At 34.2% G+C, this 23014-nt stretch overlaps 1 protein-coding gene across 1 annotated transcript in view; it reads right to left on the minus strand.

Moving 5' to 3' along the window:
- Positions 1-15113: 15113 nt before the first annotated feature.
- LOC128641323 (torsin-1A-interacting protein 2) overlaps positions 15114-23014 on the minus strand; it is a 36983-nt gene continuing 29082 nt past the window's right edge. The window contains exon 3 of the mRNA XM_053693932.1: positions 15114-21093. Coding sequence (XP_053549907.1) covers positions 20330-21093 — 764 coding nt within the window. The 3' untranslated portion in view covers positions 15114-20329. The remainder of the gene's footprint in view (positions 21094-23014) is intronic.

Here is a 23014-nt window from a genome sequence, read left to right on the forward strand (position 1 = left end):
AAAAATGGAAGAAGTTCTTAAAGGGACATTAAACACTTTGAGATGGTAATATAAAATGATAAATTGTATATATAAAACAACTCTGAAATATACTTTCATTATTTATTTTGTCCTCTTTGCCTGTAATTCCATTCTGAAATTGTGAGCTTTTCAGTTCCTGTTAGAAATGGAAGTGCAGAACACTGTTATATCCAGCACAACCATTGGCTGCACACTCTAGTGACCTATGTATAACTGTCCCTAATTGGCCACAGCAGAGAAGGTAACACAAGTTACAACATGGCAGCTCCCAGTGTTTTATAGACACTAAAACTTTACACTTATTTTGTCACTTTTTAAACAACTAATGAAACTTTAAAAAATACATCTACATGTTAGTCATGGACTAATCTTTTCTTTGAATGCATAATTCTATCTAGCATGTATTTAGTGTTTAATGTCCCTTTAAGCTTAAATCCTCCTGGGTTAATGAAGTTCTTGCCTCTCCTAGTACTCAAAGAAAGGGAGGAGTAGCAATCCTATTAGGGAAAAGGCTAAAATACCAAGTCCTTCATACAAACGCGGATTCGGACGGGGAGGTTCCTATTGGTAAAAATCAAAATAGCTAACACAGTATACACACTCTGTAATATTTATGCCCCTAATGTTTTTAGTTTCCCCTTTTGGGAAATTCTCCAAGCTAAAATAATTACTTACACAGAGGGTTATTTAATTCTTGGAGGGGACTTTAATATGGCGCCCCAACACCCTCTAGATAGATTAAGGCATGGGTGCTCTTCTCTTAGAACCAAAAGAGATAATTTAGAAACAAAAATGTTTCTTAAACTTTATCAGAGTTTTGGAGTCAGAGACATATGGAGAATGCAGAACCCGGATTCCAGGGACTTTACCTGCCTCTCTAAGGCGCACAAGTCTCTATCAAGAATTGATCTATTTCTTCTAGACGAAAGGCTGTGTAAATCAAGATTGACTACTGGAGTCCTTCCTATTTGCATTTCAGATCATGCCCCGGTCTCTCTACAATTTTACTCCAATAACTCAGCTCCAAGGTACTCCAGGTTTTACTTTCCAACCTATATGGCTTAAGACCTTAAAGGGACATGAAACCCAAATTTTTTCTTTCATGATTTAGAAAGACCATACAATTATAAACAACTTTCTAATTGACTTCTATTATCTATTTTGCTTCATTCTCTTGAAATTCTTTGCTGAAAAGCATATCTAGATATGCTTAGTAGCTGCTGATTGGTAGCTGCACATAGATGCCTCTTGTGATTGGTTCACTGTGTGCATTGCTATTTCTTCATTAAAGTATATCTAAAGAATAAAGCAAATTAGGTAATAGAAGTAAATTGGAATGTTGTTTAAAATTATATTCTTTATCTGAATCATGAAAGAAAATATTTGGGTATAGTGTCCCTTTAAGTTTAAAAATTGGCTCAATTCTAAATTTCAAGAATATACCTCTTTTAATCAAGAATATGCTAATCGCCCGATTATTTTTTGGGAGGCTGCAAAGGCGGTACTAAGGGGGGAGATCTTAGCCTATACTATAAGCAGGACAAAGAAACATAAGCTTAGGGAAAAAGAGATTTTGAAGTCTATCTCTAATTCATACAATTCTTAGCTTTTAGAAAAAACATCGGGAAATTGGTTAAGATAAACACAAGCATTAAAGGAGAGGGATGCTTTTCTTTTATACAAGACCTCTCAGAAAGACTTAAAATTTCGAGCTAAACTATATAGACATGGAAGCAAAACAGGAAAACTCCTTGCAAGGTTAGTAAAAAAAGATAAAACTTCACCAATTATTGAATCTTTACAGCTAGAAGGAAAAGCTATAACATCTCCAGAAGAACTCACACAGGCCTTTTCAAAATATTATCAGGATCTGTATTCTCTGAAAAATTCAAATTCATCTGAGCAAGAATCCTTCTGGGAAAAAATTGCTCTCCACACTATCTCCAGATTTAATTGAATCCCTTAATCTTCCTATATCTGAAATTGAGATATCTAGAGCAATTCAAGACCTTTCCCTGAACAAAGCCTCGGGCCCTGATGGCCTCCCTAATGAATTTTACAAAATACTATCAACTGCAATCTCGCCATACCTCTCCTCGGTATACAATGACATAAATATATATAAAGGGTAACACTCCCCCAACTAGTTTTGCAGCATCATATACCACCCTAATTCTTAAACCAGGAAAAGAGCCCGATAAAAAATAATCTTACAGGCCCATTGCATTGCTAAATACGGATTATAAAATAATGGCCTCAATCTTAGCCTCAAGGCTTCAATTACTTCTTCCCAAAATTATTCATAATGATCAGGCAGGATTTTTACTTAATCGAAACTCCTCAGCTAAGATAAGGGAACTCTTCCTAACTATAGATTATCTTAAAACCAGGGAGGAAAGAGGGGGGTAAGGGGGGTACCTTGGATGCTGCAATTATCTCGATTAATGCTGAAAAGGCCTTTGACTCAGTTCATTTTGATCATCTGTCACATTCCCTTCAGCAATTTGGCTTTTTTGGTAATTTTTTCAACTTTATTAATAATCTTTACAAAACAGCTTCTACTAGGATGCTTGTCAACGGTATATTATCTCCAGACATTCATCTCAAAAGAGGAACGCGTCAGAGTGCCCCCTTTCCCCCCTTCTCTTTAACATCTCCATTGAATCTTTTGCCATATATGTTAGACAACATCTTAACGGCTTTAAGATTGGTAAGAAAGATGAAAATAGCACTCTATGCCAATGATATCCTAATATATATATCTCTAATACCTCTATTAATATTCCGTAACTAGTCTAAATTATCAAGCAATTTGGCTCCTTTTCAGGCTATAAAGTAAATACTTAAAAAACCGAACTCCTCTGGATTAAGCAATCAAAAGACTCCCTCATGAATATTCCATTTCGAATAGTGGTTGACTCTTTTACACATTTGGGCATCATGATATCCTCTAATCTGGATACGTGGTACAATCTTAATATCCCTCCATTGCTGAACAAAATCAAGGAGAATTTGAAAAATTGGCAAAGCCTTCCTCTCTCCCTTTCTGGTCGAATAGCCCTTTATAAAATGATAAGCCTTCCAAAATTACTATATGTGTTACAAAATACCCCTGTGATTCTTAAGGGAAAAGATGTCCTAATACTTATTACTGCCCTGAGAAAATTTATTTGGCAAAATAAAAAACCTAGAATATCCCTATCCAAACTCTCTCTCCCTAGAAAATATGCAAGACTAGCTTTACCAGATATTAAGATATACAATTACGCTTTTTTAGTTCGTTTGATCATGGACTGGATATCTGAGAAGGATTACATTACTAATAATGAGCTTGAAAAAAATCTAATAAACCCATATGCCCCCTTAGCAATTATTCATTGTACTCCCAGCTCTCTTCCTAGAGAGGTAAAAAAAATGAGGACCATGTTTACTCCACTTCAGGCTTGGTGGAGAGTCTGTAAATTTCTTAATATAAAGCATAACGTATCTAAGCTCATTCCCATAACAGGTAACCCTCAATTTCAAGCTGGAATTCAATCATCTCCTTTTCAAAGATGGAAAGCCATGGGATTAAGTAAAATTTTTCAATTATTAGACTTCGATAGAAAATGTATAAAAACTTTTGGTTCTTTAAGAGAGGAGTTTAATCTTCCCCATAAAGAGTTTTTTGCATACCTACAAGCAAGGCATTTTGCCTTGAGCTTAGTAAATGATTTTGGCTGGGATTGGACACTGGGACCCACAGAAAAATGGTTATTACTAGTTAAAAATGGCCTCATGCCAATCTCCCCTTGCTATCTAGACTTAAGCTCCGTAAAAAAATATCTACCAAATGGGGGGCAGTTCTGTTGCAAAACCCCGGAGACATTAACATAATTGAATTCTCAATTTCTGAGGTCTCCCGAATTACTCTCTCAACTACCTGGAGAGAATCACATATAAAACTATTACTCATGACTTTCTTTACCCCCGAGAAAGGTTTCAGATGTAGGAACTCAGATTTCAATTGCTGTCCTAGATGTTCTTTGCCTGCAGCTAACCTCATACACATGTTCTGGGAATGTCCAAATATCCAACAGTTCTGGTTGAAAATACAATACTGGCTCAAGACAATGGGAAATACCCTCTCTGACTCTGCTACCATTAGATATTGTATTTCTTCGAAAGGACTTGGAGGGTCAATCTGCAAATACTAAAATTATTAATTTAGTCATATTAGCAGTAAGGTACTTGATTCTCAAAAAATGGAAAAGCAGGGCAACCCCTAGTATCCAAGAGGTTAAAAATTGTCTTAAAAAACAATGCATCCTTGAACAGATTGACACTAATTTAAATGATGAAAATTATATTACCTTATTCTTCATAAAGTGGACAGTCTTTATCAAAACTCTTTCTCCAACTGAAATTGAATATCTAATTTACCCATTTAGAAACACAGAACTAGTACTGCTTGGTTTATGGTAATAACCTGGTCTTCTCTGTCTCTCTCTTTTGCTCCCTCCCTTGAGGTTGTACTTCTTTTCCCCTCTCCCTTTCCTACCCCCCTTCCCCCTTTTTTTTTTTTTTATTTATTTTTATTTTGTTATTATTATTTTGGTTAATTTGGGGATAACTTAAAAAATAAACAGAAAAAAATCCAACAATAGGTGCACACAGAATCTAGGTGATAGATCACATAGGTGCGAAATTTTGAAGTTTTCAATACCTTTTCTTTTTGCAGTCTTGTTTTTTTCTTTTTTTTTCCTTCCTATATAACTGCATTTATGTGAAAATGCTTTAAGAAATTTTAAATGTCGATTCATTAATTTATCAAAAAATGATGGCACAATATGAATTGTTTATTCTGGTGACTCAGCATGTGATAAATGTTACTTTGGATATTGTATTCCTCATGCATATATGATATAGCACCATGTATAATTGTTTTAAGACACCTTTTGTTGGATAAAAATAAAGGTATATATAAAAAAAAATAACAACTATCCTCTATAGGAATAGTAGTCCTCTTGGCCAAAGTGGAGATCGCTCCCTCTACCTTAGGAACCGTCTGCCACGACTCCTTAATAGAATCCGCTATAGGAAACATCTTCTTAAAAATAGGAGATGGAGAAAAGGGAATACCAGGTCTTTCCCATTCTCGAGCAATAATCTCCGCAGCACGGTCAGTAACCGGAAAAACCTCCAATTTACTAGACTTTTTAGGATTGACTATGACAGTTGTGTCGGAGTCATCCAAAGTAGCCAAAACTTCCTTAAAGGGACACTGAACCCAAAATTTTTCTTTCGTGATTCAGATAGAGCATGCAATTTTAAGCAACTTTCTAATTTACTCCTATTATCAATGTTTTTTTGTTCTCTTGCTATCTTTATATAAAAAAGAAGGCATCTAAGCTTTTTTTCTTGGTTCAGCACTCTGGACAGCAGTTTTTGATTGGTGGATGAATTTATCCATCAATCAGCAAGGACAACCTAGGTTGTTCACTAAAAATGGGCCGGCATCCAAACTTACATTCTTGCATTTCAAATAAAGATACCAAGAGAATAAGGAACATTTGATAAAAGGAGTAAATTACAAAGTTGCTTAAAATTTCATGCTCTATCTGAATCACAAAAGAAAAAATCTGGGTTCAGTGTCCCTTTAAGTAAAAAGCGAAGGTGTTCTAGCTTCAATCTGAAGGATACCACTTCAGCATCAGAAGAAGTAATTACACTGTCTGAGTCTGAGATTCCCCCCTCAGATGCTACCGACATGTCTTCTTCCTCAGGCTTATGGGATGGGACACTCTGGATAGCCAGAACTTGATCAGAAACCTTACTAACTGTTTCCTTAAAGGGACAGTCTAGACCCAATACCTATTCTTTATTACTTATTGTTACATACCAGACAAGCAGCTTGCAAAGGGTGCCACTTCTATAAGCTTGTAAGAAGTACATGAAACTTTTAACTAATAATCGTTTGTTAGCAACTGAAAATGGCCACCAAGCTCCGCCCACAGCTTTCTTCTTGTCCACTTGTATGACAGTTTAGTAGTGCACGTTTAATATTTTTCAGTTATCTATTTCAAATTGCACTTGTGCAGTGTTTTTTTTCTCAAGCAGAAATGCAGAGGACATTTATTGCAGGCGGACCGGCATCATTTCCTGCAACTAGTGATAGTTTTTGTGGCTTTCTGTTTGCTTTTTAATTGTGATTTTTTTTCTTTCTACTGCAAATGATAATTAAAATGTAAATAATCTTTATATTCTTGTGGTAAAAAAATGTATCTTATTCAGTTATTGATTTATGTTATTGTTAATAAAGTGTAATAATATTTAGCTCCTCATTACTTATGAATGTTGTAAACCACCGTTGTCCTGACCTCCTAGTCTGTGCAGGCAGACACATCTCTGCACCTTCCCCTCATATAGGACCAGATTATGAGTAGAGAGCTATTGTAATTGTGCTTGTATTACAATTTTAACCCCTTTTAACGCCCTTAGGACGTTCTATGCCGTCCTAATCGCATTGTGCTTTAACGCCCTTAGGACGGCATAGCAACGTGATAGTCTTTTGGCTATACTAAAGCCAAAGACGCTTCCAGAATGGGATAGAGGGCTGGAGGGCATGCCTAGTGTCATAGGCTCTCCCCCCAGACACAATACCATCATTGTAATCACGCGATCGCATGGTTTGATTGCGTGATTTCAATTTTTAACTTATATGTTTAAATCAGAACTTTGTTCTGATGTAGACATATAAGTCCAGCCGTTAAGGGTTTTGAGTAAATGACAACACTTGAGGGCAATCACGATTTACGCTAGAATGATTACAGCGACCTCAGAGGTCTGGTTAACTGTTTTGCAAAACTAAAAAGTTGTATGTGTGTGTATATATATATGTATATGTGTGTGTATGTGTGTATATATATATATATATATATATATATGTATGTGTGTGTGCATATATATATGTGTGTGTATGTGTATATATATATGTATGTATGTGTGTGTGCATATATATATGTGTGTGTATGTATGTGTGTGACTGTGTGTGTGTGTGTATGTGTGTGTGTGTATATATATATATATATATATATATATATATATATGTGTGTATGTATGTGTGTGACTGTGTGTGTGTGTGTATATGTGTGTGTGTGTATATATATATATATATATATGTGTGTATGTGTATGTGTATATATGCTGGAGTGCTTAGTAGTTTATTGATGACCACCAATTGATTACAGATAGTTTGAATTTCTGATAAGAACAATACTGAAAAATGATATTATAAAGGTGTAATGACATATACCATACCACACCTCTTTGCTAGACAGCACTAAATGATCAGCTATAAGAATCACACTTTATAGAACTTTACAGGTTGTATTTATACATTGTGTAAGGACTTTTCTGTCACAGCCATCGGAGATAACTTTACATATATGGTAATTAGCTGTCAATCCCTGAGTTAGAATCATAACAATTTGTTGCTAGATTTTGGTTGCAGATCATCTCCAAAATTTTGGTTTTTATTTTGGTGCTTCATATTACACAGAACATTTAGGATTTGAGGATATTCAGATCCCAAAACTGAAAATGTGATAAAATAGCTCTAAAAGAATCTAAGTAAAGTTTGTTATTATATGCAAAGCATTGATGGGTAGTTTAGTTTGCATATTTAAATTTATGCTAATATATCTGCCAGCTATATATTCCTACAATCTCCTCAAGATCAATAAATATTTAGCATATATATATAATTTATATCAGTTTCCAATAAAGTGATGTATTGTATATCATGAACAGCCAATAGAGAATACTTTATATTCCAAACAACCAATAAGGGTGCTATTTTTCTTTAGTTATATGAACAAACAATAGAGAATGCTTTATATATAGCCCTAACAACCAATAGTGCTATTTTTTGTGTTAGTGACATACAGTGCCCTCTGTTGGTTGTTAGTGATATACAGCGCCCTCTATTGGAATTATTTATGAACAGGCTCTTAGAGATATTTGTTAAGATTTTAGATTTGGGAACTGAAAAAAAAAATCACATAAGACCTGCAAGCTACACAAGGGGCGTCCAATACCTAATACAAAGGTTTTTTTTTTCCTTCTATACACTTTACTGAATATTTCATTTTAATACCTAGTGTAAATAAAACAATATAAGCTTACTTATTCCAAAGATTTAGTTTCAATTTGATGTTATAAAGCAGTGATAATCTATAGACTGCCAATAATAAAATATGAATTTAAAGCTTGAATAAACAGTGATGTATTGTATATCCTGAACAGCCAATAGAGAATGCTTCATATCTCAACTACCAATAGAAAAGAGAGTGCTATTTTTGTTTTTGTTAATTGAACAACCAATAGAGAATGCTTCATATCCATAACCACCATTAGAGGAAGCTATTATAGCGAGTGCTATAGTTTTGTTAGTGACATAAGGTGCATTCTGTTGGTTATTTATGATAGACAACACTATGTTTGTTGTTAATGATATAAACCACCCTCTGTTGGTTGTTATTCTACTTGAAGAGACTTTTAGAATTAATCTATTGCATATATTAGCATAGATTTGAATATGCAAATTAAATTACCCATAGATCCTTTGAATGTAAAAGTCTATTCTTAGACTCTTTTAGAGCTATTTAATAATGTTTGCCAGATTGGGAGCTGAATATCCGTAAATATTGTGTCTGATATGAAAATCATCAAAATAGATTGGAAAGAAAAAAAAAAATGAATAGGGGATCTGCAAGTTACACAAGGGGAGTCTAATGTCTAGTACAAAATTTTACAAACTATAATTTAAATCTAGTAATCAATGTAAATAAAATATTGATCACCTCAGTTTCTGCACTTTGGTGAGGGTTTTTAAAAATTGTATACATTTTTTGAAAGCGTTTTCAAAATTTCTTAAAAGTTTCTCCTGATCACAAACCTGCGCTAAATGCTTAAAAATATATCTTATACAATAATTTTATTGCGCTTATTCACGATATTAAGATTAGGAAGTAAAGATCAGTGTAAACACTGACCAGGTTTAATTGAAGATTTATTATGTTACTGCAAAAGGCAAACTTAATCTAGGCTAAACTATTTTTTCTATTCAATTTTCATTGTACTTGAGGAGACTTTTAGAATGAATAGATAGTATATATAAACACACTTTTGAATATGCAAATTAAAATTACCCATAAATACTCTGCAAGTAAAAACAGACTTTTAGACTCTTTTAGAGCTATTTGATAATGTTTGCCAGATTTGGGATTTGAATATCCTTAATAAATGTTCAGTCTGATATGATTCACTAAAAGAGAGAGAAAAAAAAAATCTTAAGAGACCTGCAAGCTAGACAAGTGGAGTCCAATACCTAATACAAAGTTTGTTTGTCCCTTTATTTAACTTTGCTAAACATTTCATTTTATTACCTAGTGTAAATAAAACAATATAAACTTACTTATTCAAAAGATTTAGTTTCAATTTGATGTTATAAAGCAGTGATAATCTATAGATTGCCAATAATAAAATATGAATCAAGAGCTTGCAATAAACTGTGATGTATTGTATATCCTGAACAGCCAATAGAGAATGCTTTATATCCCTAACAACCAATAAAGGGTGCTATTCTATTGTTTTGTTATATGAACAACAAAAGAGAATGCTTTATATCCCTAACCACCAATAGAGTGCTATTTTTTTGTTAGTGACATACAGTGCTCTCTGTTGGTTGTTAGTGATATACAGCACCTTCTGTATTGGTTATTAGTGATATACAGTGCCCTCTGTTGGTTGTTATTCTACTTGAAGAGACTTTTAGAAAGACTATATTGCATATATTAGCATAGATTTGAATATGCAAATAAATTACCCATAGATCCTTTGCGTGTAAAACTCCCTTCTTAGACTCTTTTAGAGCTATTTAATAATGTTTACAGATTTGGGAGCTAAATATCCTTAAATATTGTAATATTGTGTCTGATATGAATCACCAAAATAGATTGGAAAAAAAAAAATTCATAAAGTATCTGCAAGTTACACAAGGGGAGTCTAATGTCTAGTACAAAATTTTATACATTTACTGGCGTTACTTTTGAAAGTATTCTGTACAAGAAGTTATTAGTGCTGACTCATGATGTTAAAGGGACACTCAGGTTAAATTAAATTTTCATGATTCAGATACTGCATGTAATTTTAAACAACTTACCAATTTACTTCCATTAAAAAAAATGTGCACAGTCTTTTATATTTACACTTTTTTGAGTCACCAGCTCCTACTGAGCATGTGCTATAACTCAGACTATACGTGTATGCATTTGTGATTGGCTGATTGCTATCACATGGTACAGGGGGAGTGGAAATATACATAACTTTGAAATGTGTTAGAAAATAGTCTACTACTCATTTGAAATTCAGAGTAAAATGCTATTGTATTATCTTGTTATCTTGCATTTGTTGATTATGCAAATCTATTGTGTTTACTGGTCCTTTAAGATTAGGAAGTAAGAATCTGTGTAACCAGGTTTAATTGAAGACCTGCAAGATACACAAGGGGAGTCCAATACCTATTACAAAGTTTTTTTTCTTTTCTTCTATACACTTTACTAAATATTTCAAACTAATACCTAGTGTAAATAAAACAATATAAACTTATTCCAAAGATTTAGTTTCAATTTGATGTTTATAAAGCAGTGATAATCTATAGACTGCCAATAATAAAATATAAAATTAAAAGCTTGCTAAATTCTTGTTAATTGTTTTATTTATTCTGCTCACAACACTGATCATGACTTGCTAACCTCTAGATCGCCAGTCAGCACTACAAATGTTTTATGATCTGTGACGTGAAACGTTAGTCCAGCAGCTGACGTGATCAAGAAATATTTGTATATATTAGCAAGTAATGATCAGTGTGAGCAGGTTGGATGGAACTTTTAGATAAGTATGATAAGGGCAAGAGGAGTATACAGCAAGACGTCAGGAATATAAGCATGCCCTGCTAAAGGTAATCTGAGGGAGGAGATGATGATAATGCAGCCAGCCACCGGCAGAAAGACAGAATAAAAATGCAGCGTAAAACACAATATGAGAAAGTATCCAATATTTTTTTTAAAATATAGTATCATATAAATATAGTATAATATATAGTATCATATAAATATAGTATATAAATATAGTATCATATAAATATAGTATAATATATAGTATCATATAAATATATCATATAAATATAGTATAATATATAGTATCATATAAATATAGTATAATATATAGTATCATATAAATATAGTATATAAATATAGTATCATATAAATATAGTATAATATATAGTATCATATAAATATAGTATAATATATAGTATCATATAAATATAGTATAATATATAGTATCATATAAATATAGTATATAAATATAGTATCATATAAATATAGTATCATATAAATATAGTATAATATATAGTATCATATAAATATAGTATAATATATAGTATCATATAAATATAGTATATAAATATAGTATCATATAAATATAGTATCATATATAGTATCATATAAATATAGTATATAAATATAATATCATATAAATATAGTATAATATATAGTATCATATAAATATAGTATCATATAAATATAGTATCATATAAAGATAGTAGGCAAAATAAATAAAACTATAAAAAAATATTTTTAAATTAATTTAAAAAAAACATAGCGCAATGCAAATTAAGGGCTATGCAAAGCAGTGCTTACTGATCCTCATCCGGAACGATAGTTACACAACCTAAAGCATTAGGGACTGATTAGGCTGCTACACTTTAACTGCTCATATGCAAATTAGTATGTGCGTTCATGAGAAATGATTTACGAGTCGATCAAGATTGGAAGTAATGCACATAACCAAAGACAGGTAAAGAGGTGGGTGGAGCTTAGACATTAATATCCTTTACATGAAATCTTCCTAAAAAGACAAAAAAAAAGCAGAATGTTAAAAACACGTTTATTTAAATAATGAAAATACTTTAATACATAACCCCCCCCCCTCCCCCCACATCTCCTATAGTTTTATTATTAAAGTTTTTTTGTCCTTTATTAACAATGGTGATTGCATACAAAGTGAATATAAGGCATTCCATAGGAGTTTCAATGCACATCGGACACTCGTTGGGACAGAGATGGTCAGCCCAATTTTTTATAAAATGTCTTTGGATGGACGGATTGTGAGACTGGACAGAGAAAAAAAGGACTTTTCTTGTGGGCCTGACAATCCCTTTAACGTTGGGCCTCATTGAGAATATAGCCAGTGATTGGCGTATACTCATGTATGTCTGCATTTCATTTTATCACCAAGTGTATGCTCATCTGGAATGTCACAGGAGCCTAACTTTGAACATGTATTTATTAAGTTTACAGGAGTGACACATAACATAAAACAATGGAATTTGTTTAAAACCAAAAGGCTGTAATGAAATAGATTATTTTTACACTATATAGCATATCCCTTTAAATGTGCTAAACTGAGACTCACCAAAAGAGGGCAGTAGACTGCAGGTTTTGTCCAAAATATGGTACCAAAAATAGTCAATTTTTCACATAGTTTGGGGATTACATGCAGGTTATAACTTGCACTTGGTTTTACAAATGTGGCAACAGTTTTGTCCTTGGAGATGCCCATTCAAATTGGGATTGTGCATTATTTTTTAACTCTCAGTTTGCAAAATGTATAAGGTTTAATGTATGGTTTTCCTGTGTCCTATAATGGAGGTCTTTACGTTCCTGGTACATATATAGGGACTGATATGATCTTTTTTCTCTTTCACTCTCAGTTCAGTTTTAATATCACTGTACTATTTCCTTTCCAATCCCTGTTTTCTAAACTATATTAAAAAGTTTAATGTATCCACCTAATACTATTAGCATGGTCTGCTTTTCTTTGTACTCATTAACTATTTCCAGCACATACTCTAGGTATATAATCTACTGTGGGCTATATCTATAGGCAGCATATCAGTTTGTGTCTGTGCCAAATAAAGTTATAATGAAATAATAGTCAAAATTCAAAACGTGCACAATGACATTTCAGTTTTGAATAGAAGCATTTATAACAACATACTTGTATTAGCAAAAAAAAAAACTTGGAGCAAAAGTTATTACAGTAGTTACAGGAGCATATGTAGGTATACTTGATGTGTCTAGGTTTAACTCCAAATGAGCTCTTTATTATGCTTCTTGTTACTACATAAAACTGGTGCATTACAGCTTAGCAACAGACAAGGTCAACTATAATTACCATGAAACTGCATCTCCCAGCAAGCACTTGTTCATAATAATATTGCTGCATTCAAACCTCATGTCTGAGAGTGGGTTGTGGTGTCAGCAAATCCTCATCACCACGCTGAGCAGACGCTGTGTTTAAATGCAGGTAACAATGGGTCACACATCATACCTACACAGCGCAGGTAGCTTTTACTACAAGCATTTTTGTTAAAGGGACAGTCTTCACCAGAATTTTTTATTGTTTTAAAAGATAGATAATCCCTTTATTACCCATTCTCCAGTTTTGCATAACCAACACTGTTATATTAATAAACGTTTTACTTCTGTGATTACCTTCTATCTAAGCTTCTGCAGACTGCCCCTTTATTTCTGTTCTTTTGACAGACTAGCAGTTTAGCCAATCAGTGCCTGCTCCCAGATAACTTCACGTGCACGAGCACGAGCACAGTGTTATCTATATGAAATACGTAAACTAACACCATCTAGTGGTGAAAAACTGTTAAAATGCATTCTGAAAAGGAGGTGGCCTTCAAGGTCTAAGAAATTAGCATATGAACCTCCTAGGTTACGCTTTAAACTAAGAATACCAAGAGAACAAAGCAAAATTGGTGATAAAAGTAAATTGGAAAATTGTTTAAAATTACATTCACTATCTGAATCATGAAAGTTTATTTTGGCCTAGACTGTCCCTTTAATACAAGTAAATTACAAAAATGCTTCAACTCAAAACTGAAACACATACACACACAGTTTTGATTATTATGATCCGTTAATAAACAAAGCAGAAATCCAAGAAGTGGCCTGTGAGTTCTGTCTGCAACTTCTGGTGCTAAACCTGGTGCTAAACAGTACATGAGTGTGTATGCGGAGCATCCATATATAGATAAGGAAAGACAAGCACATTACTTATTTATCATAAGAACAAGGCTTACCATTGATACAATGCAGACAAACGCTGGTCCACAGAATACACAGTAATTCAACCCAATAACGGCAGTATATTAAAAAACAACAAATAATTGGTCAAAATAATGACTAGTTTGCTACTCATGTTCTATTGTGAACTAATCACCAAGTTAACATGATTATTTAGTATTTGTAAAGTGTTGTCAAATTCTGTGGCACTGGGTACAAGAGTAGGAGTATACAATTTCACTGAATCATGGTAAAAATCAAACAAATGAATAGAGGCGGATGAGAGTCCTGTCCTGAAGAGCTTACAATTTAAAGATTTGTTTAGAAACAGGTAACATTTCAAATTTGCCCTATTATTCATGTGTACCCCATTGATGTGACTTGCCACAGAGTAATGGATAATTAAACATTCTCTATAACCTAATAAATTCATTATATATATATTTTCAAAGCCATAGGTCTCCTGATAATTATGATACTAATATATATATTTATATTTACACACACACACACACATACACACAGGTTACATTTTTAACAATATTGCCAGCAGAAAACTTGAAAAAGAGTAAAATGGTAAGCAAAATAGCCAGAAAACAGCTTACACAATGCAATCAAAAGAAAGCGATCACTATATCTTGTTTTAAAGAACAAATGACTAAGCAATTCAGACGTAAAATATTTTTAATCTTTAAAATATGTATTCACAATTCTGTAATCATTTTTTATAGATAATAAAATACTTTATTGTTCCAAAAATGTTATAAAACAATATAGACAAGAAACTGTAAGGCACTTACAAAATACTACAGTATATACATATACAAGTACTAAATTACCTTATTAGAAAGCCAACAAATATTTATAGGTCAACACAGTTTTGTAACTAATAAAGAGCCCACAAATATATAAATGTATAAGGTTTCTTTATTTCACAGCGATACAAAACAATTACACTACGGATGAGTAATCCAACACCAGGGCCTCTGGCAAACAAACTGTTGTAATAGTTCACACCCAGAGACAATAACATAACCACATACTTTATAATCAATGTTGGGTTACTGTTTGTACATTACATATTGCACTATTTTTTTTATTTTTTATTTTATACAAGTTTTAACATTGGATGTTGCTTATCCCATTGAGGGATCCACTGAATTGAACTATCTCTGTCTCTCTTATTGGAGGGATTCTGGACATTGCCCAATAGGGATCTTTCTGTTTATTTCTTGGACAGATTGTGAATGTTATAGGAACCGTAGTGCCGGCACTAACATTGATAGGTACCTGACATACAGCAGGACTGGACATTTAGCTATTTGTTTGTTTAATCATTTGTTTATTTTTATCTGTAAATAACTACAGTATTTAAAGGGACACTGAACCCAATTGTTTTCTTTCATGATTCAGATAGAGCAGCAATTTTAAGAAACTTTCTAATTTACTCCTATTATCAATTTTTCTTCGTTCTCATAGTATCATTATTTGAAAAAGCAGAAATGTAAGCTTAAAGGGACAGTATACACTCATTTCCATATAACTGCATGTAATAGACATTACTATAAAGAATAAGATGCACAGATACTGATATAAAAATCCAGTATAAAACGGTTTAAAAACTTACTTAGAAGCTCTCAGTTTAGCTCAGTTGAAAAGGTAGCTGGAAAGCCCACTGCAAGTGGGAAATAAGACCCTCCCTCTTCTTTTGCATATGAAAATACCCTTTACACAAACAGGAGCAAGCTGGAGAAGGTAGCTGACGGTATTCACATAAAACTTTGGGGCTTGGTTAAGAGTCTGAAAATCAGAGCAATGGTATTCAAAAATAAGCAAAACTATACATTTAAAAAAAAAAAAAAAAAAAAAACCTTTATGGGCTATATAAATAGATCATCTACAAAACATTTATGCAAAGAAAAAATGAGTGTATAATGTCCCTTTAAGAGCCGGCTCATTTTTGGTTCAGCACCTGGGTAGCTCTTGCTGATTGGTGGCTACATTATGCAAGCGCTACCCAGGTGCCAAACCAAATATGAGCCAGCTCCTAAGCTTACATTCCTGCCTTTTCAAAAAAAGATACCAAGAAAATGAAGAGAAATTGATATTAGGAGTAAATTAGAAAATTGCTTAAAATTTCATGCTCTATCTGAATCATGAAAGAAAAAAAATGGGCTCAGTGTCACTTTAAACATTCTTCAGATGCACTGTCCTATATTTGCATTGGTTTTGGAGAGGGAAGGGGAGGATAGGACTCCATACGGGGGGCTCCTTAGTGGTCTACTGGTGAAACCGTTGCATCGCCCTATGCAACTGGTTCACCCATAACCTCACCCGTGTCACCATTACAGACGGGGTGTGGTCCCTAACGTCATGTGTGGTCATTTTGAATTATGAATCTGTGATAATCTTTTATTATTTATAATAAGAAATTATATTTATTCTGCAATAGTTTGGCTGATAATTTATAAATGCCTGACCTCTCCAACAAAACACTGTATCTATGTTTTTATTAAGGGGTTTAAACCGCGGTTGGATAAAAGGCAACAGGTGGAGGAATTCTTCAGGGTAGTAAATGTGAGCAGTTAGGCATCTAAGTCCTTCATGTTTTATTATCTACATGAAATAGCAGCATGTAAGCATTGTTGTCTGAAAAAATAAAAAAATAAAAGCTGTTTCAATTTAAATTTAAAGTGACACTAAAGTCAAAATTAAACTTTCCGGATTCAGACAGAGAATGCAATTTTAATCAGCTTTCCAATTTCTACAATTAGCTAATCAACTTCATTCTTTTGGTATCCTTTGTTGAAAAGCACACCTGGTGAGACAATGACAAGAGACATACATGTGCAGTCACCAATCACCAGCTAACTTCGAGCAATGCTCCTCCCAAGCCTACCTAGCTTTACTCAACAAAGGATACCAAAAGAACAAAGCAGATGTGTTAGAAGTAAAAGGGAAAATTGTATAATATGATATGCTCTAACTGAATCATGAAAGTTTAATTTTGACTTTACTGTCCCTTTAAACTAATACCAGTATTAGTTGTGCACATTACAAGGACAGGACCATCAACCAATAAAATAGATTTATTTACAGTTTCATTGTTTTATAATGGCAGGTATTTTAATAAGATTAAATAGATTCAACACAGAAAGAGAGCATCTTTTATAAATATGTGATTATATTACTTTTTATAATAGTTGTTAAGAATATTTCTATGTAAAAACAACAACAACATAGTCAGGTACAGCATTGTTTTAATAGTCATTTTCTGTGCAAGATATAAAAATAACAGTCTCTTTATTCCTTACTTGATGATAAACAGCTCGTCCATATGGTGTAAAACATACAGCCTTACCTTTGCCGTGTGTGCCCACTGCAAAATGTAATGCTCCAAAAAAAAAATGTTTAGGCCGTTTGAATGAAAAAATTAAATGCTGTAATTTAGTGCATGCAATGTTAACACTAGCGATCCTCCAGCTCTATGTGTTTAACCTTTGCAAAGGGGTTAAATACATAGTTAAAGGGACATAAAACCCCACATTTTCTTTCATGATTTAGATAGAACATTCAATTTGAATCAACTTTTCAATTCAGTTCTACTATAAAAATGTCTTAGTTTTCTTGTTTCTTTCCACTAGATGGCAGCACTATTTCCTGTTATGTATGTAGCGCTCCAGACATGTGCATGCCTATCTAGACATCCCTTCAACAAAGAATAACAAAAGAACAAAGCAAATTTGATAATAGAAGTAAATTGGAAACTTTTTTTAAATTGTATTCTCTATCTGAATCATGAAAGAAAATGTTTGGGTTTTAGGTCCCTTTAAAGTGCCGCTTGAGATCCAGAGTACTGCTGATTCAGGGCAGAAACTGTTGCTGCCCTAACCAGCACCGGTAGTTTACACTTGGAGCCAGCAGTTCTCTGCAGTGCCTGAGCACTACTTTAACTATGTGTTTAACAGATTTGCATAGTTAAACACAGAGTTGGAACATTATAAGTGCTAAAATTACATTTTATAATGAATTAGAGAATGTAATTCTTTCATTAGAATGGCCCTTTAAAGAATGAACATTTTCTTATATATTTATAGTTTACGTTCCCTATTTCTGCTCTAAAATACCTCTGAAAATTGAGCTTGTTCCACTCCACCCAGAGGGGGACAAAGCTTAAATTAGTAATGACTTTTTCTCATGAACTAGCGTTTAGATCCGTCACTGTCTTCTCAGCCATATTTCCTTCCAAATTAGATTATTCATTTTTAGTAATTGTATTCAACAGCAGGGGGAGGAATCTAGGTGGTTTAGATGTGGAAATTATTTTAGGACAGAAATCTACAATATATGTTTGAACAGTGACTTATAGGTAGTAGGTTGCATTTTGGAACCTATAGGCTGTAAATCTGTAAGGATATGAATGCGTCATATAAAAACATTAGCATATGGAAGTGCAGATATAAATATATAGGGAAGAGGATAAGGTTTCTAAACCACCTTAAGGGAAGAGGATAAGGTTTCTAAACCACCTTAAGGGAAGAGGATAAGGTTTCTAAACCACCTTAAGGGAAGAGGATAAGGTTTCTAAACCACCTTAAGGGAAGAGGATAAGGTTTCTAAACCACCTTAAGGGAAGAGGATAAGGTTTCTAAAGCACCTTAAGGGAAGAGGATAAGGTTTCTAAAGCACCTTAAGGGAAGAGGATAAGGTTTCTAAACCACCTTAAGGGAAGAGGATAGGGATTCTAAACCACCTTAAGGGAAGAGGATAAGGTTTCTAAACCACCTTAAGGGAAGAGAATAAGGTTTCTAAACCACCTTAAGGGAAGAGGATAGGGTTTCTAAAGCACCTTAAGGGAAGAGGATAGGGTTTCTAAACCACCTTAAAGGGCCATAATACCCAAATGTTGAAACACTTCAAAGTGATGCAGTATAGCTGTAAAAAGCTGACTAGAAAATATCACCTTAACATCTCTATGTAAAAAAGGAAGCTATTTAACCTCAAAAGTTTCTCAGTAGCCACATCCCATTGTAAAGGGCTTCTAAACAAAAAAGTATGTCTGCCCCGGGACAGAGGAAGGAGCGAGCTTACATGCACTCTCATCTTATTTCCTTATTCAGCTTAAGGAAGTTTACAATGAAATCTCATGAGAGTTAAGTGAAATCTCATGAGATCACAGTAAAAGAGTTCATGACCTCAGCACTGCTGATGCTGATTGGCTGCTGTTCATTTCTTAATTTTTCATTTTTTTTACCTGCAGCTGAGTATAACTTTTTACACAGAACTTACTCTGCTGAGCTGAGGAAATTGTGAGGTAAAATATCTTCCTTTTTTACATAGAGATGCTCAGGTGATATTTTTCTGTCAGCTTTTTACAGTTATACTGCATCAGTTACAAGTGATTTAGCATATGAGTATTATGTCCCTTTAAGGGAAGAGGATAGGGTTTCCACATTTCTTCCATCGACTGCACATGTGTGAACCACAATGCATCCTCATACCACATATACATTTACAGGATGCACTGGGACATTTTGTTCTAGGCAAAAGGGTAATTAGTGAAGAAAAAAATTTGGCAAAATAAATTGGTTCTGATACAGAACTGGCAGAGGATACATTTGTATACTTGTGCACAGTGGTTACATTATTATTTTTAAAATAAATCAGTTCACCCGATATGCTCAGCTAGCTCACAGTAGTGTATTGCTGCTCCTTCAACAAATGATACCACAATGATGAAGCAAATTTGATAATAGAAGTAAACTGGAAAGTGGTTTAAAATGCTATGCTCTATCTAATTCATAAAAGAACAAATGTGGGTTTGGTCTCTCTTTAATTCGAATAACTCATTGATTTGTTGACTATGGAGTGCTTAACCAGCTTTATGTATAATAATTAGTTACTCCATTTGAATCACAATGTCCTTGTGTCCTTTACAATAATGAGATCTTCATTCTAATTCCTTCATACAATCATTTTGAAAGTAATGAACCAATGTAAAACTCTAGGAGCAAGAATAAGGCGAAATAATCAGCTGAGGGTGAGGTTTGCACCACAAGGCACCAGTAGTGAAGTACAATGCCTGGGTACACCATTTATTAGTGCAAGAGCCTAAGATTTATCTTCTATCCAGTCACCTTTGTGCCTTGTTTTGTCTTGTCCTCAAGGCAATTATTAGTCTCTATGGTTTCTATGGGCAATACTGGCAAGACCAGGTGAGCAATGCGGCTCCATACACCGCTCAGTTTGTCCCCATTCATCTCATTGTGGTTGCCAACACGATTTGAGTTAGCAAATTTTTCCCACAGGAAGTCTCGAACTTGCTCCTCCACTTCAGTGAGAGATAACCCAAGATCTAGTGTGGGCTTATCCAACAACACGGTGAGAATCAAGGTCACATTCTTAAAGGCGGCATTTTCATGGTCGCAGTATTTGTAGAGAATGAGCAAAGAGCCAGCAGGTAACTCTTCTATTCGATGCAAAACAGCCGCCCGAGACGTGGACTGAAAGGCTGAGCTCAAAGCAATATCGATCTGTAGTTTGGCATCGGCGCTGTCATAAGCAGCTTTACTAGGCCCATCAATCACTATGTAGCTGGCGTTAAGGGAGGTAGAATATGCCCTCGCTAAACGTTCACTTAAGCAACGCAAGGTTATTTCTGCATCTCTGGCCGCGGTGAGGATGAGAGTTACAGGTTCCAGCGGATTAGACTTATTCAGATGTTTCTGCAGTATCTTCTGACTTCTCAGCCACAGAGCATCAGTCTGATCGGGAAAATCTCTTCTGAGATTCTCAATTTCATGCTGGAAAATCTGCAGCACCGAGGGGTTGTTAATGACAGACGATGTAGAGCAAAGATAGAACAATATCAAGATCACCGACAATAAAACTGCAAAATAAAGGAAAGTGTCAGAAACTGAACATGATAAATGATGCTCCTTAAACAAATTCACTTTTATCTAAGACCTGATGCCGGAGAGACAGCACAATTTAATTTCAACTACCCAATAAAAGAATTTGGCTTTTAGTTGTTACCATAAATAAATCAAATTTTCCAAACTTTTTCTTTCATGATTCAGACAGAACATACAATTTTAAACAAAGTTTCAATTTACTTTTATTGTATAATTTGCTTCTTTCTCATTGTATTCTTTGTTCAGGAACAATAATGCACGACTGTGAGCTAGCTGAAAGCCAATTACATAAGGTATATATGTGCAGCCACCAATTAGCAGCATCTGAGGCTACCTAGGTATGCTTTTCAACAATGGATACAAAGAGAATGAAACCAATTAGATAATAGAAATAAATTGGAAATGTATATAAAATGGCATGCTCTATCTAAATCACTAAAGAGAAACAAAATGTGCTTCATGTCTCTTTATTAGAGTATAAAATATTTTCTCTCATATAATTGTATTATTAATAAATATTTATCATAATAAGTCTAATGAAAGTGGGGCCTAAACATTTTTTTCTACGAAGAGTCGATGACCAATGGTAGGATCCTCACACTAATCAGAACACCTCAAAATAAAAAAATAGATTACAATAATTATTTTTTTTAAACCAAAAATTACATTAGAGATAAATTACTATTAACGGGAAATTAAACACTAAATACATTTCATTCACCTCCCTCTGTGGGTGCCGCCATTTTGGAACTAAGGTTACACTGCAGGTGTCTGAAATAGAGTTACTGCACAATGTGCAAACCAGCACTGGAATGTAGCGAAAACTAGATTTTAACATGACGGCACTCATGACTAGAGGGAGTTAGTGAATTAACTATGCTTATGAAATGTATTTAGTGTTTAATGTATGTCCTTTTAATGTATTTAACCTAACTGTATATGTCGCTCAAATTTAAAAAATGTGTAACATATACACACACTTGATTACCTAACAGTGAAACTGTTCTTTCAATAAAAACATATTGAGGTTTAGGGTTGCCAGGTGTCCAGTATTAAACGTACCGTCCAAGATTTTACTAGGCTGTTCAGTAAAAATCTTCACAAAAATACAGGACATTTAAATATACAGTTTTTTTTAAAAGTGCCTGAGTGTTAGATAAATGTAAAAGGCAACCTATAGGGCCGATTTACTAAAGTGTGGACAGACATGATACGATGTAGCGTATCATGTCTGCCGCACATTGATAAATGTCAACAGCATACACTGTCGGCATTTATCATTGCACAAGCAGGTCTGGTGAACTGCTTGTGCAATGCCACCCCCTGCAGATTCGCGGCCGCTAGCAGGGGGTGTCAATCAGCCTGATCGTATAGGATCGGGCGGATTGAAGACCGCAGCCTCAGAGGCAGCTGACAAGTTATGGAGCAGCGGTCTTTAGACCGCTGCTTCATAACTACTGTTTCCAGCGCGGAAACAGGGGCATCAAGCTCCATTCGGAACTTAATAATTCGGCCCCTATGTCTCAATGCATACAAATATATAATATACAAATATTGAGCAGAAAGAAGGCCCTTAGGCATGATGTTGTATCTGTCTCTTTAGACCCTATGTAACTAAATAAAGGTCTGTTTTACAAATCTGGAGGCTGGAATATCCTATTTGATATTGCAAAAGAGGACCTGGCAAGTCCGTAATGTCGTGCCTCAAAGGAAAAGGAGTGTGCTGTCTTCCACCTTTGATAATTATGTTACTGGCAGCCAAGGGGTAAAATGACTGCTTAGTTGCGAAAAATAAACATGGTAGGATCAAGAGTGGGGTCTAAGGTAGAGCTTTAGCGGAAGAACATGGGGTGCCCCACAGACCATCGTGCCCACTCACCTACAGGTTGCCCAATA

Source organism: Bombina bombina, chromosome 10 (genome assembly GCF_027579735.1).
Source record: "Bombina bombina isolate aBomBom1 chromosome 10, aBomBom1.pri, whole genome shotgun sequence".
Taxonomy (NCBI): Eukaryota; Metazoa; Chordata; class Amphibia; order Anura; family Bombinatoridae; genus Bombina; species Bombina bombina.